This window comes from Pteropus alecto, unplaced genomic scaffold, assembly GCF_000325575.1.
Source record: "Pteropus alecto unplaced genomic scaffold, ASM32557v1 scaffold339, whole genome shotgun sequence".
NCBI classification, from domain to species: Eukaryota; Metazoa; Chordata; class Mammalia; order Chiroptera; family Pteropodidae; genus Pteropus; species Pteropus alecto.
The window spans coordinates 198,210-214,912 of record NW_006442509.1 but is presented as its reverse complement, the minus strand read 5'-3'; the positions used below and the strand labels follow the sequence as shown (position 1 = coordinate 214,912).

General features: G+C 53.8%; 1 protein-coding gene across 1 annotated transcript in view; it reads right to left on the bottom strand.

The window, feature by feature from the left end:
- TRAPPC10 (trafficking protein particle complex 10) overlaps nucleotides 1-16,703 on the bottom strand; it is a gene marked incomplete at its 5' end in the record, with an annotated part of 54,388 nt that overhangs the window by 18,902 nt on the left and 18,783 nt on the right. The window contains 7 exons of the mRNA XM_025040309.1: nucleotides 1,497-1,606; nucleotides 2,157-2,297; nucleotides 4,312-4,403; nucleotides 5,153-5,229; nucleotides 6,075-6,189; nucleotides 6,845-6,991; nucleotides 15,992-16,239. Of these exons, the coding sequence (XP_024896077.1) occupies nucleotides 1,497-1,606; nucleotides 2,157-2,297; nucleotides 4,312-4,403; nucleotides 5,153-5,229; nucleotides 6,075-6,189; nucleotides 6,845-6,991; nucleotides 15,992-16,239 (930 nt within the window). The remainder of the gene's footprint in view (nucleotides 1-1,496; nucleotides 1,607-2,156; nucleotides 2,298-4,311; nucleotides 4,404-5,152; nucleotides 5,230-6,074; nucleotides 6,190-6,844; nucleotides 6,992-15,991; nucleotides 16,240-16,703) is intronic.

The window sequence follows — 16,703 nt, the reverse complement described above, 5'->3', positions numbered from 1 at the left end:
GGCAGGAAAAGCATCCCTGCAGTCTCGCATACATGTCACACACGGCAGACGTGGCACACGGCTCTATCAGTGATCAGTTTGGGCACAATGAAGAATCTAAACAAACCAACAGATTGATGCCACGCGCCCCTGAAAAACCCATGCAAATGGCTGGAGAAATAGGGCAGTCAATGACCCGAAGTCAAAACCTCGAAAACACTGGCTTTCAAGTAGTTAGTAGTAAATGCTGTGGACGAAACCGTGTTACCCCAGATTCTTAAGTTGAAGTCCTAAGCCCCTCTCCCACTCCTGTCCCTGCCATGATGGGCAGGTTGGGAGGAGGAGCCTCACCAGAAGCCAACCCTGCTGGCATCCTGAGCTCAGCCAGCCTCCGGAGCTGTGAGGTTATAAATGTCTGTTTAAGCATCCGGTCTGCGGCATTTTGCTCAGGCCACTGAGCTCGGACAGTAAGTATTTTAAATCAGTCTTCTTGATAAACGTGACAAGCTAAACGCTACGGTAAGTCTAATCGTTCCCCCGGCATTGCCTATAAAGTACACATGCCAAGTCAGTTAGCCCGAATCCCCTGGTGGACACTCCCATGAGACAGCTGGCTCCGCGTCTGTAGAAAGTCAGTCTTACAACCCAAATGTGACACAACTGATGAAGGAATAAACACAATGTGGTCCGTCCATATGACAGAATACCATTCAGCCATGAAAAAGAATGAAACGCTGACACGCTACAACGTGGAAGAACCTTGCAGCTGCAAAAAGACACAGACTGTATGATGCCATTTACATGCAATACCCAGAAGAGGTATCCGCAGAGAAAGCAGGTTGGGACGATGGCTGCACATACATCCATGAATATACTAAAAGCCACTGCAAATCAGTGAGGTCTACCCTACGTGAATTCTACCTCAATAAAGCTGTTATATGTTAAAAAAAAAAAAAAAGGTCAGTGTCTTGAAAAACAAGAAAAAGACGTGAGAAGAACTATCCTAAGTTAAAAGAGAACCGAGATACAAAATCAAATGCAATATGTGATCCTTGATTAGACCCTGCTAAAAACAACATATAAAAACACTGAGACGATGAGATTTGAATCTGGGCTGAGGAGTGGCTGGGGCTAGACTGTGGGTTTGGGCGTGGTTAGGGGACCCCCTTGTTCTCAGAAGACTGTGCTACACTGTTTCTGGGTGAGGTGTTCCCCACGGACAGGGGTTACTTTCAAGTTCAACAAAAAAAAAAAAGGAAAAAGGAAAAAGGAAGAAGGAAGAAGAAAGAAGGAAGAAGGAAGACATAGACACATGTTTGTTTGGACACATACGTGTTTGGACATAGATACATGTTTGGACGTAGATACGTGTTTGGACATAGACACGTGTTTGCTGTGGCGGGGGGGATGTTACCAGTTGAATCTAGGTGATTAGTATACTTTATACAATGTAGTATCCTTTGTACTTTTCTATAATACTTGCAAACGTTCATAATAAAAAGCTTTAAGGGTCTCACCTGGGCTATCCGTCTGGTTGGCAAAGCTGAGTATCTCTTGGCAGAAGTACTTCCGCTCGTCTTCAGTTAGGTGGCGATCACTGGCCAACAGGCTGCTGCTCTGAAGGTAGCTGGGCACAGAGTCAAGGGGCCTGCAGACAGCACCTCTTCTCCCGGGCTGCGGGCACGACCAGCTTCTGCAGGCCCCCAGAGCTTTTGGGGTGCAGCTCAGCCAGTAGTCTTTTTTCCTTTTTAAGTCATTAGGAACTCAAAAAGAGATCAACTATGTGGACTAGGCTTTAACTTATATTCCACAGGGTAGCTACTATGTACAGGTGGGCCTTTTCTCGTAATTATGAGGCATTACTAAACACTCAATTGTGGGCACTGTCGCTATTCAAACAGAAAGCAATTTTCCAATTTCATGAAAATATTACACTCAATGCAGTGGTCCCCGACCTTTCTGGCACCAGGGACCGGCGCCCCTAAGAGCATCTAATGCCTGAGGATCTGAGGCGGAGCCGAGGCGCTGACACCAGCGCTGGGGAGCGGCCGCAGATGCAGATGAAGCTTCGCTTGCTCGCCCGTCGCTCCCTCCTGTTGTGCAGCCCGGTTCCTAACAGACCACAGACCGGCCCGGTCCTCGGCCCGGGGTGTGGAGACCCCTGACTTAAAGGATACTTCTCGATCTGTCCCAGATGTTTCTGACATTCGGCCAGTTGCTTCCTTGTGTGTGTGACAGGTAGCGCCCAGCCCTCGGCCAAGTAATTTTTTAGGGCTCCTTGAAGATAGACTTCCGCCTTCTGTGGAGACTTTTTCCTCCTTGCAAATCAACAAACAGAAGCTTTCGTTATGGTTCACGATCACCAACGAAATCAGACGTGATCTGTCGCGACGCGGCCCAGACTTCTCAAGCCCGACACCTGCGCATCATCCTCAGACGGCCCTTCCCTGACCACAGCCCTGGTGCCAGCACGCGTCAGCAGAACCGGACCTGAGACAAGGGCTGCCAGCATCGTACACTGGTCAAAGAACCCGACAGCTGGACCTCAGGGTAAGAAAGGGAGGGCATCGTTCGCTGATTCATGCCGACGTATCAGAACGCCAAGGATAAAGGAGGTGCAGGATGTGCCCTCAGGGACGCAGCTAGTTAGCGAGAAGCTATGAAATTGGGGCTCGGTGCCACCTACCTACTGAAGACAGGAACACACAGAAGCCGTCTACATGGCCCAGCTGAGAGGGGAACGTGGGCCGACTGTGAAACTCGGGCAAACGGCATGGAGCGGCTCTCCGAGCTTTACAGAGAACCAGGAAGAGTTTAAGTAGCAACGTTCGTCACCCAATAGAGCTCTCCGCAGTCCCCACTTAAATCTCCACGAAGTTCAGAACAAAACAAAGTTTAAAGCACAACTAGCGAGAACTTGCCAAAGCCTCGGTGACAACACGGGTTTCCTGGCTCTCCCCAGAGGGCTGGGACCCCCGAACTCAAGGGACGAAGGCCAACGCGGAGGAGCGTCCTTGGCAGACAACCCAGATTCATCACCCGGCCACTGCGGCAACACTTCTCACTCTCAAAGCAAAATTTACACCTATCAAATTACATGTGTCAGTTTTTCTACTTTCATGAGGCCCGGACCCCCAACACTCCTTCAGTAACTCTCTCTAGCCGAAGATTTACAGCCCACCCACCATCCATCCCCTGGAGACAGTGGCTGATGGTCACCTGGCCAGTCTATGGCCAAGCTGGAACCAGGACCCAGCTCTCCAGCAGGCCGGCACCGGCCCACTGCGGCTGCTGGCCTCAGAACCTAGTGCTCAGGTGGCTCCACTCATGGCAGCGGAAGCTACGGCTTCTTTGCTCCTTTAACTAGTAACTCGCTCCTGAGAGAACACTGGATGGAGGCTCGAGGGAGCCAAATTCTAGCCCTGACCGCCGTCAACGCGCTGCTCCGAGCGCAGCTGGAAAACCAGGAAGTTCACTTCGATCAGTTAAAATACTCTTCCTTGTTTCATCTAATGCAACTACTTAATCACGGACTTCGAGATACCACTTCAAACACGGTTCTTCTGGGAAGAAGTTAAACAGCCGTTCCCTTATGTCTCTCTCCAGGGCTTTCCGCCAGCAGCTGCACTGCCAGACGGGTGTCTGATCTTCCACAGGCTGATTTTGTCACACACGTGAGAAACACGCTAAGTCTCGCGTCTTTTCTCCAGAATCCGACTCTAAAGCTGGAGCTAGACTGGGAATGTCCCCAGCACCTGTACACACCATCGCTCAGTCACGGGCCACCCTCTCTCACAGACGTAATACAAGCGGTTACGTCGCCGACATCCAGGCGTCCAGTCCTGCTAGGGAGCATTTGGTGTAAACTAGAGAAAATGCTACAGAACAAAATATTTAGAATGTACGTCCCGACTTAGATGCCACTGAATGTAGATCCTTAAATATTCTTTATTTATTTAATTAAAGAATCTACGTTCCAAAGAATTTATTTAACGTAGATTCTTTAATTAAATAAATGTAACTATAATACTACATACATTACACGTAATACCTACACATACATGTTATTCGTGACATAACTTCATCACGTTAATTTGCTTAAATAGAAAAAAATGCAAAGATCACTAACAGCTATGAAAAGTAACACTAAAAATCTCTCCATGTGGTTTTTGAAGAAACCGAAAAAGAAATGAGGGCGACCGGGTAACAAACTCTGCGTTTTTCACTGCACAGGCTGACACGCGCGTCATACCAGCTCTACACACAACGACAAGTCTTCTCTTACTGCCCGTGCGAGATGACTGAAATTCAGGGACGTTCAAAATCAATTACATGTAAAACTCTGCTAGATCCTTCCCGACGAACTTAGCAGATCGAATCCTCCCGACGCTTGTGTACATTTCGATGGCGGCATGGGACAGCTCCTGCGGGAAAGTAAAAACCGCGTGACTCTGCACTTGAATTTTAATGCTAGATAAATCCCACATTTACTTACCCCGAGCTGAAGCCGAAGACTTTTTAATATAGCCTTCACGTTATTTTGTCCTTCGCATCTACTTTCGTGTTGAGTTTTTACGTCGTATGTGATTTGTACAAGTCGTTAACTTGTACGTAAGATTATGAAGCGTGAGTAAAAGCAACACAAACTCAGCAGGCACAGCACCTCTGACTGTCAGAGTGCCTGCCCATGTGAGTGACGCTTCTAGTCTCTTTCTCACTCTTTGAATGACAGGGACAAACTATCAGAGGCCAGCGTCTAATGCTCTCGTGTTAACCGAGACCCAGGTACGCGGCTGCCTCACCAAGCTTCTGACTACACTGCACTCTGAGGTCTCTCCCAAACTCGGCCCTGTCCCAGCCCAAATTACTCCTCTGTTCACAGAGCATCACTCACTGTCCTCTGTTTTGGTTTCTACTACATCGAATGAGCAGTACCATTCTGAACAAAATTATAACTATCTTAAAATGTTTTGTGCTTAATTATGGCACCATGGACACGAATAAACATCTGACGATAAACTATTCCATTCTTACCCACAACTCCCTAGGGCACCAAAGAAACGCAACGAGCCAGCCGGAAGGAGGTACAGAATACCAGCTCATCCCAGTTCCAAGTTCACGCAGTAGCGTTGGGTTTTCTGCCTTAGGTAGACGGGGAACATGAAATACTTACTAAGTAGTGTTTTTCAAAAGCTTCTACTGATGACAATGCTTCTTTGAGTTTCTTGTAAGGACTCTGAGCTGTGTTTGCTTAAACGGAAAGAAATAAGAGTTCTTATAGTCTCATCTTTTCTCTGTCCAGTCGTGTGAGTTTACACCGTCCCTCCCCTGCCCAAGGGAGATGACTTTATCTGACACTTGTGGAAATTACAAACATAGCCAGGCCCACCGAAACTGCGTAATCACCTACGTTCCTGTCTATTGATACATGCACGAAATAGTCTAAATCTTTCATGTAATACTTTTATCTTTGACCGAGATGAGGATTTTTAAAAGCACGTTACAAATCCTCTGATGGATTAAATTACTGTCAAAAGGAGCTGAGGTCTCTAGGTGAAACAGTGCAATATAAACATCATGTACTTCCTCTCTCCAATGTGCTCAGTTTTTAATAGGAGTCCTTTAAGTGTTTTTCATTTCAGCAACAGTTTTGCTAAATCGCATATTCTTATGACTACGCTCGCACCTAAAGGAACTAGCAACACCCTCTTCAAAGTGGGGGTAATTTATCGAGTAAAGGAAATGGTCTGGCCATAATTAGAAAAACAGATCATCTGTAATTCGCAGGGTGAGATTGGTGCATTTAAAAGTCACGTGGGCTGTAAAAAATCATGTTCAGCTCATCTGAGCCTATGAGAAACTCAGACACATTTTTAAGAACGCTTCCAACTATTTATGAAACTCTTTCTAACACTTCTTCACATGACTAAAAAATAAAATATCCTACCCATTATCCTAGTCAGCTAATACTGCGTGTAATTTCCCAAATGGTGAGTAACTGCACTGTCAGAGCTTAAGTCACACGAGCCACGTCACAGCCGAGCATCTCCTCAGCTGCCGCCGTTCCAACTACAGGCGCACGTCTCAGAAAGTACCTGTCTCAGGCCGCTCAGCTCCCAAACCCGCCAAAAGATCAACCGTCCTATTGAGGTCTTCCGAGTTAGGTCCTTTTTCTGACACCAGTCCACACAGGTAGCCCAAGGACTTCAGCTGTTGAGATAAACCCACGATTTCAATTAATTTGCCATGAAAGTCCGCAGAGGATTTATAAACTTAAATATAAAAATTAAAACCCAACTAAATTCTAGGGGACATTTAATCTCCTATAGGAGATCTAATTGAATTCAAATTTAATTTCCTGTCTAAATGACTCTTATGTGAAATAGAAACACATCTCGCTGAGATCATTCCAAACTCACACATTCCACACAGTAAGTCTGAGGGGCTCTGAGGCTGGCAACTCTCGGCTTACGCCATTCACCCGCCTGCACTCGGCCAAGCTTTCAAGGCCCCCTGCTCAGTCTGCACGCCACGACCCCAGCGCCGGCAGGCCACCCTGCCGCACACCCAGGACTACCGCCAGTCACTTAAGCAGAAGCCCCTCTGCCTTTCCGCACACTCCACGCTTCGCCTCTCTGTGCCCACCTCCACCGGCTGGCAGCGGGCCAGGCCTTCAGCACCGGCGGCAAGTGCTTGCTCTCTGGTACTGGCAGGGGACCACTGAGTCCCCAGCAGCTAGTCCCTGCGGCTACGGGACACACCCGAAAGTAACCAGAACCGCTCGCGTGGGGGCTGACTCTGTCTGCCCCTGAGAGGCGCGGCCCACGGGCAAGGCCACGTCCGTGTCCGTGTCTGGGGCCGTTACCTTCTCCGTGGCATAGCTCCACAAGCCCACGGTGTGGGCACTGTTCGCGTCCAGGTGCGCGCGGTCACAGCAGCCTTCTATCCTCTGCAACACCTCCAGACAGCTCAGGAACACCCAGCAGTCCAGCGCGCCGGGCGGCACAGACACCTGGGAGGGCGCAAGAGCGGCCGCGTGAGGAGGGCGCGGGGGGGACGCACCCACGCCCACACGCTCTCGTCCGCCCCCCGGGAGCAGCCACCCAGCCCAATGGCGCCGTCGCCTGCAAAGCACAGGAAAGAAAAGGGGATGATAGCAATGACGTCGGTCCACCTGCGAACAGGAAGGCCGTGATCTGCGTCCAAACACGCGGCCTGGCTTTAGATTTCAGATGACGACGAGTGACTTGGTGGGGGTGTAACTTTCAGAAATAGGTTTTTTCAAGCTTATGAGAAAAGAAGCCTATGAAAAGGCCAGCTACCACCACTTAGTCTGAGATCTGGTCACAGCTCAGTTTGAAGAGCACATACTACGAAGGGAGGAAGCTAAGACCTCAGACGACTGCTGGTCGCAGGTCAGAAAGGTCCCATTCGAGTCTAGAAATGAGGACATTAAGTAGATACTAGATGATATTCAGGAATTACTGCTAATGTTTTTAGGCGTGATTATGTAAAAAAAGAGCTCCTGTTGCTCAGAGATACACACCGAAATATTTACACACAAATAAAACGCAATGTCTAGGATTGGCCTGAAAAACAAGCCAGGGGAAAGGGGACAGGGACGAAGATGACCTAAGTGACTGGCCACACGCCGGCTGGTAACTGTTGTCGCTGGAGATGGGGCCCAGAGGTTCATTATAGCATCCTCTCTATCTCTGTGTATACTTGAGCGATTCCATTAAAAAGTAATAGAACAAACGTGATATTATGTAAAAGCATCTACTGTACATGGTCAAGTCTAAGGCACATTTTTTCACATTTCAGCATCTCTGAAACAGGAATATGCCTCACGATCAATGGCATCTGTGCTGCCTGCTTTCCTGGTGGCACTGACATCATGGGATGTCTGACAAGTGGAGAGATATGCAATGCAGGCAAAACTGACTGTGGAAGGAGTCCTTCAACGCACCGGGCACAAATAAGAGGACCTGGAACCAACTGGAAGAACCAGAGGGCGCCATTAAGTGACCCTATAAAAGCTGAATTGCCCGGTCTCTGAACAAGGTAAACTAAACTACTTAGATCCTTTGAAAAATCAGCATAGAAAAAAATCACGTGATCAGAAGCTACTTTCATAAAGTAGCACAACTTTCTCATCCAGACAATGGACCAAACCCAAAGGGACGCAGAAGAGCTGGTCACAGGACGCAGCTCTGCGGCCCCGGACAGAGCATGTTCCTCCCTCCGCAACAAACCAGGGCAGGTCTGAGGGGGCTGGCCTTGCCTCGAGGGGGCTCCTGGCTCTAAGGTGCCAGGTGACCTGGGTATCTGCACCTCACACGACATCACACAGTGCCAGTCCTGGGGTGGCGGGGCTTCAGCTACACACGGCCCCTCCCCTCAGGCACACACGGTTATTTGCCAGGGAGCATGAAGGACACGCGCCAGGCAGGGCGCTCAAGGGGGGCACGGGGAGCTGCAGGAACGGGTAACCAGTTGCAAGCCCCTGGTTTTCGGGACTGGAGTGCCCACACCCCTGGACGCTGGGTCCCTCTCCAAAACCCGCGGAGCGATAGAGGCGGAGAACAAACAATAGACTCGTAGGACACATCTGTGTGCGTGGGGAGAATCGAGTCACACGCCGTGATGGGGACAGTAGGTTCCTTGGTGGGAAGGTTACACGACGATGCTTTCTCGGCATATGCTTTCTGCAAAGAGCAAGGGCTCCTCCGGTGAGTCTTAAGGATGGCGTGTGAGACGCAACGCCATTCGTCAGCGGCGGGTTTCCGAGGGGTGAAAAAGGCGAATCCAGTGGCAGCCGCAGGCCACCGAAGCTCCAGCCTCCATCCTGGAGGCGGCTGTACCAGCACGAGGGCACGTGTGGACTGCGGGGGCCGGGCCCTGCTCTGCCATCTGGACACCGTGCTGGCTTTCCCGGCTGAAACCGGAAGCGGCCGCCAGTCCTGCCCCGTGGGCGGGCACGACACACACAGCTGCTGGCCACGAGGTCTGCTCCGTGATGACAGCGCCTCGACTGCCCGTACTTTCAGAGACTGGCAGCTTCTGGCATGTCCTACCACCCACCAGTTCAAATTTCAGTTTTCAGTGAAAGACATCCACACACTAATCAGTACGTCACATGACATCTCACGACACCTCTGATCTGTTGCTTCCTGGTGGCATTTACCTCTTATGTTGCCACACACGTGCATGTGTCCATCTTGGCCCCTCACAGGACCCCAAGCCAATACCCCGAAGGGACCAGCCATCCTGTTTCTTCTCCACACACTGCAAAGGCCTGACAGAGCTGGGCTCCACGACAGCCAGAACTTCGGTCTTGGGTCATTTAAGATTTGTGGAAATGTTCGTGAAACATATATATGATTGCACCATTTTTTGTTGCTTTAAAAAAAAACAAGTTACAAAATACATACAGTGAAATGTGTAAAAGACACAAATCCTAAGTTTAGATCTCAAGGAATATTTACATCTGTCACCACCACTCAATTCGAGGAACAGAGACCATTTCCATTATCCTGGAAGGCTCATTTGAGCCCCTCCCCAATAGAGACCCACCCCCCAAAAGGCAGCCCCCGTTCTGCCTGTCACCGGCCATGTCTCTTGCCCGACGGCGAACGTCGCGTCAACCGAGGCCCACAGCACACATTCGTCTGCACATGGCGCCCTCCGTTCAGCACGGTGCCAGCCCTGCAGGGCTGTCAGCAGCTTGCTCTGCTATCCCGCGGGCACTGGGCCTTTCTACGACATGGCACAACTCATTCATCCGTCCCCCGCTGACAGGCATTTGCTGTTCCCAGGGCTTGGCCACAACGGGGAAAACTACAGGGAAGCTGCGCCTCTCTGGGGGAGGGGGCTCAGGCCCGGGAGACCTCCAGCCCCAGGCAGCAGGCTATGCAGGAGGAAGCGGGTGGGCCTCTCCCGCTGGGGCCCCTGCAGCAGCGTGCCGGGAGACGCTGGCACCGGGTCGCCTATGAAGCCTCGCGGCCCACGGAGCCCCTATATCCTGTAACAGCTGCACCGGGCAGCAAGGGAGCCCGAAGCATGGCCTCACTGTCAGGCGTCTGGAAGCTCCCCGTCCAGTACCGTCTGCTAATCAAAGGTGACTGATCGAAAGCCATGCTGCCTAGTACACAGTTGCGCCAACTCTATTCCCAGGAGACCGACCGGCCAGAGCCCCTGCGAGGTCGCAAGCTCCTCTGCACACGCCCGCCCTCGTCCTCCAGTTGGACTCACTATCCTTGGGTACCTGGGACGGGACTGCTGGATCCCGCGGGCACTGGGCCTTTCTACGACATGGCACTATCCTTGGGTACCTGGGACGGGACTGCTGCGTCACAGGACAGGCGTGTGCTTCAGTTTAACCAGAAATTTCCCAAAGTGGATTCCCAAATCTACACCATATCACCAAAGTCAAATTCCCCCATTTCTATACCCTCACCAGCCCTGGGTACTGTCCCCCTTTTTTTAAAGTGTTACTTTATCTATTAAGGTAGTTTGAGAATTCCGTACAAGTCCCATAAACTTCAGAAAAGAAGGTCATTCTGCAGCCCCCAGAACCACTCACACCTGTCGAATGCCGGTGCGCTCATCCAGGGAGCCCATCCAGGTGCGTCAGCCCTGCTCCTACAGTAGTCAAGATGGGACACACGCCCTCGACCAACATGCCAGGATTGTCTACTGGCCCGCACGGGTCTGTCCCAGAAGCCACACGTCTGCAGGCAGTGGCGGCCCAGAGGATGCTGAGCACCTCTCCTCGGACTTCTGGGCCACCCGGACAACCCTTTGCGAACGGCAGTCCTGTCAAAGCGACAGCCTCATCCACAGTCTCCAGTTTCTGGAGGCCCCTCCTCCCCTGGGACGGTGTCGCTGGCGCCGGCAGGAGCTGCCGTACACCTTGCGAAGCCTAAAATCGAAGATTCTTTCCACTCCTCCTTTCGTTAAAACTGTATTTTTTACAGAGCCCAAATACTGAAAATTAGAGTCCTAAGGGAACCCCAGCGTGCCCACCCCCTGCTGGAGAAGCATGGCTGCCGCGGCCCCCACTGGGAGCGCTGCCCGCCACCATCCCCTCTGCGAACCCGTCACTGGCCTGACGTGCACGACGGCCTGCTTCTGCTCCACCTCTGACTCTGTACACAGGGACACAAAACGGACGCCTCCTCTGGCTCACTGTGTGGTCAGACCGCCCGCTACGAGACCGTCCGTCTCAAGCTGGACGCCACTCCGCCACCTGCACACACCGCAGTGACTGTGCCCCGGGTCGTGATGGGCACGCGGGTTACTTCCAGTTCGCAGCGACTAAGAACCGCCTCGGGCCCTGCGCACTTGCCTTTGGGCGCACACGCGGACGTGCTGCTGTCCACGCCGGGCGCGTGTAGGTGCTCAGCTCTGCGGACGCTGCCAACCCGTGTTAACCGTCTCAGCAACGAATGACCCTGCACCTCAATGTCGTCCTCTCGCCACCGGGCAACTGTGAGCTGACGGCCGTGACATGGTTGCTCAGTGCGCTCGACTGTGCGTTTCCCCGTCATGCTTGTTCCCCGCCCCCAACCCCGTGTTGGCCACAGTGCCTGGCAGACGACCAACGGTTTCTCGAAGGATGCTCGGCAGCCCTTTTCCCTCTTCCCAGAGCCGTGGACTCTCGGTGGCCTTCCCCAGTAATGCCCTTCATCTGCACGGACGCCACCTCCTGTCCACACCTCCTCCTGGGCCAGCTCCGGTCCTCACGACTCTGGGCCACACGGTGGCCTCCATCTGCCCACTGAGGACCCCTGCAGGGCGCCTGGTACATGGCAAGCACCCGATGACCCCGAGTCACAGTCCTCGGCCACAACTCTGCTTCCGTCCTCTGCGGGGCACCTCAGGACAGCAATCCCCGCCGGCCAGTCTGGATGGCACACCTTATCTCTTTTCTTCGCTTAACCTGGAAGCTTCTACCACATGCGGCCCCTGCTCACAAACTGGTTGGCCGACTGGCTGTGATAGCCTCCCAGTCTCCGGATCAGGTGGTTCTTCTGGGACCCTGAGCAGTCCTGACCCTTCTCAGCCTACCCTGTCTGTGCACATAATCACAACCCAAGCTGACGAAAGACAAGTCAGTGCTGAGAGAACGCATTAAGAAAAACTCATCTGGGCGGTCACTGTAACAGGCAGATGATGGCCTTCTAGAAAGTACCTTCCTTTTATTGTTCTCACTATTTGGTAAAGAATAAAACACAGGCATTGCTGGTGTAACTGAAAATGAAGAGATCTTTCTGAAAGGCAATGTGACAGTGTACGCTGAACGCTTTAAGGACACACGGCTCCTGAACCAGCAATGCACTTGTGCAACCACGTCGCATGGAGGTGACACGCTGGACACTGGAGGCAGGGCTCAGGCAGCCTGCTCAGCACAGGACCGAGCCATCGAGCCGCAGCCGCCGCACGGCCGGGCCTCCAGGCGGGAGAGCAGCTGCATACATACACTCCTTCTGTTATGTCTATCTGGGTTTTCCAAAATTACACAGAGAATAGAGTTGATTTTTGGTAAACAGAGAAAAAACTGTGTAAGTGTTGTAGGAAAAAAAGCAGTCTGTGATGGCGCCACTGGCACTCACGCAGAGCCGGTGCTGTGATGCTGTGGACACTCCTCCCTGACCCCCGACAGCTGTCTGGAGCAGGCACAAGGTCCCTCTTTGTGCATCTGTGATCAGGGGAGCTGGCCCGAGGCTCTCCTTGGGCACCCCTGGGGTGTGACCACAGGCCCCACTGCAGAGGTGGGGCCGGTTCCCACGGCATCTGGCCACCACCCTTTCTCCTACTCTGAAAGATACTTTAAATCAACTGATTAATCAACCTGGAAGTTACCAGAATAAGCCTTACAAACCACAAAAGCAAAACACGTACAGCATTTTCTGCTACAGATGTCACAATTAGAAATGCACGAAACAATCACAATACTTACGCTTTGGGCTTAAAAAGGACTAACAAACATAAGTCAAACCCTAAAAGAACCACACACCAGCCCAGACTGCAAGCCAACCAAGTCCCTGGCCTCTGTCTCCAAAGCTTCGCCCACGGCCGGGGATGGCCGTGTTCCAAGCCGCCTTAGCCGTGTGTGTCAGAAGCCAAAGATCAACACTGGCCTCTGGCCACTGACATGAATATGAAAAGCAATCCACCAGAAAGCCAGCCCAGATGCAGGAAAGTGAGTCTATCTTTGAAAGAAAAATCAAATGTATAAAATTAAGTAAATAACTTTGTTTTTTCATTTTTGAATGTTTCCAGATTTCAAAAGAAACTAAGAATAAACTTTCCAATTTAAGTGCCAACTGCAAAACGTATTTAAGACATAATAACCCTCCCACTCAAAAAAATCAACTTAGATGAGAAAAGAGTTTAAATTTCGTGCTTGAAGTGTCACATAACCTCTAGCCTCTAAAACCGCCAACATGTAAGTGTCCGTGCAACGTTCAAGGAAACGAGATGAGGAGGCCACGCCAAGACGTGGCTCGCACAAGGGCTGACGACGTGCCCGGTGCTCTGCCACACTCCCTGCACGCGTGCCATCTCACGTGTCCTAAGAGCCAAATGGCAGCTCCTAGTCCGCCTCCACCTCGATGGGACCCGCGTGTGGACGACAAGCCAGGTCTCAGTGGGCAGGGATCACTCAGTGGGACCTGCATGCCTGGCTCCAGAGCCCATCATCCTCCAGGCCTCTGTGCCAAGCTGTCTTCCTAAAGCCCTCACAAAGGACACTTGACGAGACCAGAGGAAAATGCCTCTGACGCGCAGAGGCAGTCCCCATGGAGCACCGCATGCCCACGGCATTCAGTCAGCTGCCACACGAGAGAGCAGACGCCTCGCGAGGGCTGCGGGCTTGTCCCAGGAAGAGCCGAGTCCCAGGCGGCCTAACAGGCACAGCGCACCTGAGGCCAGGGCACCTCGTGCACATGGAGGACACGGGGACACCGCCGCGTGACGATGCTCTCTCTCGATGGCATCGGGCTGTGCGCAGCCTGAAGACAAGAACAAGGTGGTCATCAGGAAGGACAAAGGCTGAGGGGGCGGACACTGGGCGGTGCGTCCTCACCTTGCGCTCAGCACGCCGTCCAGGTCAGCTCCTCGCAAGGGGGAGCACAGTAAACGTGATTCAAGTGGGGAAAGAGCAGGGTGATGACGGCTGCTTTGCTGGACAAGAGGCAGGGAACACGCCGCGGAGGACACCATTGCGCCTGCAGCGAGGCCCAGCCCGGGGCTGAGGGCACGGAGACGCCAGCCGATGAGGCGCTGAGCCCAAGCCACAGGCACGGTCCTCTTTCCGGCCCAAGGGCAGGAAATGGCCCATTTCCGTTCCCTCCCCTGGTGACCAAAGGCCTCAGAGGACTTGGGACACAGGCTAAGGCAAGAGAGGACCGTGTGTGCTGGGGGCACCAAGAGGCGGTGAGTGCGCTGCGGGGTGCCGGGTGAGCGGGCGCCACGCGTGCCACCTGCAGCCCACGGCCTGTCTGGTCTCCCCAGTGTGAGGGGGGGGCCGGGGGGGACAAAACACCGGTGAGTGGCATGGCAGAGGAAGAGGCGTCACCGTTGCTAGTCTGCTGGGTCCTGGCCGGCCATCCAGATCCACCTCGCGCAGTCCCCCGCCCTCCTGTCCCGGCTGTCCTCAGCTGTCCCTAGCTATCGTACATAACACATCGACGGCGCCCTCGCCCTCCAGCTTCCAAAATGCCTACAGAAGGACGGGTCGCAGTGCGGCCTCCCCAGGGCCGGGGCCCTCGCCAGCAGCTTCCTCGCCTCTCTGCAAGGTGGCAGCCGTGCTGTGTGTGACTAGTCAGCTTTCTAAAGCAAGAACAAGAATCTGGGCTGAAAGAGTCTTAAATACTTGAGTTTGTGACCGGGGGTGCGCAGCACTGAGCGGGGCTGGCTCTATGGCTTCCCGTACCCGTCCCAAGCTGTGCAGCACTGCGGGATACACCTGCCTGGGGTCACCCCATCTGAAGTGCCAAGCGTGACCTGCCCTGACCCTACTCCGTGCTCCTTTTCCCTCTAAGACAAAATCTGTACCCCAGGCGAAGTCTCCGGGCACCCGGCACAGGCGGCCTGCTGCTCAGCCCGCGTGCGTGGCAAGGTGGAGCGGCAGACGCGGGATCCAAACCTACTCAGTCGGAGCTGCCGAGAGCAGTATTTTGAGGTGGAAACTTATTGTGCCTCGCTTGTTTGATTAGCAAAGGCAAGAAAAATAATTTGATAAAAATCCTTAAATTCTTGAGTGTCCACTCCAGACCCACCTTCCTCATCGGTGAAGCGGAACCAGAGCGCTCACTGAGTCTTCACCGGGGGCACGGGCCGGGGTGCCTACGAATCCTGCGAGGACACGTGACATTCTGGATGTGCGCACGTGCATTTTCCCGGGTAAAGGGGCCGCAGCCACAAAATGGCGGGACCCCAGAGTCGCCAAGGTCCCCTCAGGGCACGGCCATGTTTGTGATTCTATGGCAGGGAAAGTGCTCAGGAGCCAGGTGAACGGCCACCTCAAACACACAGCGGTGAGGCTCACTGACTGGTCTCCTTCACCCACACACACGCACACGCACACACGTACTCGTCATGTACCTTCCATGGAACTTCGGCCACTGCGCGGCCCGTGTGCCCCTCGCACCGTTACCTGCGTGGCCGCGTGCAGCGCAGACGGCCGAGATAAAACCGACGCGGGGCGTGCGTGCCCATTGGGTGAGCGGCCCAGCAGTGAGCGCCCCCGCCTGGGAGCACACCACAGGCGCGGTGACAGCGACATGGGCGAGGCGGCCCAGCAGGCCTGCTCGGGCCAACGTGAGCCCCAGCATGCTAAGCGCGGAAGCCGTGTTCTCCGGCAATTACGTAATCAGCGTCCAGGGTAACGGCGAACATGCTAAGCCCGCGGACGTCCCGAGGGAGAAACTGTCCTGGGCGCCCGTGTCCGGGCCGGGCCGTCGGGTCGGGCTCTGTGCGGACCGGGCAGGGCGGGCCGACTCACTTCTAGGAGCTGCAGCTCCTGCACACAGCTGTGCAGCAGCTCGAGGGCGCGCTGAGCCACCTCCCACGGCCTCTGCAGGAAGAGCAGCAGGGTGCACTGGCGAGAGAACAGGTAGCTGCGCAGCTCCAACAGCGTGGCTTCTTGCCTCTGAATCAATTCGCGCTTCTCCATATCTATGGGCTTTCGGAGGATCAAGCCGTTCCAGCTCTTCACCGGCTGGCAGAAAAAAGTCAGCCAGTTGGCACCATCTAAACAAACACACAGCATGAAAGGCGCTGACTGTGCATCCCCTCACCTGACCCCCTCTCGGGGCTCCGGGACCCATGAACCGACGGGTGGCTGAAGGCGAGCTGCCCCCGACCACTGGCCCACCCCCTCGTCTGGCGTGGAGCCAGTCTGGGGACGTGGGGACAAGGCAGTTACCGCCCACGTCCCCACTTGGGATGTGGCATCTGGTGATGAGCACAGGGGTACACGGCCTGGGCCACAGGCATGCTGTCGTACCAGGCCGGAAAGCCGTGCACAGCCCAGCGGCCAGGGGCCAGGGGCCGGGGGCCGGGGGTCGGGGGCCAGGGGCTCGGACACTGTGCTCAGCGGGCTCCAAGGGGAGGCGCAAGGCCCGAGCTGGAGGGGGACCTGCTGTCGGGCCTTGCGGGCCGGCCTGCCTGCCTCCATCTCCACCTTCTTCACTCGTCTGACCCCACTGTCGACT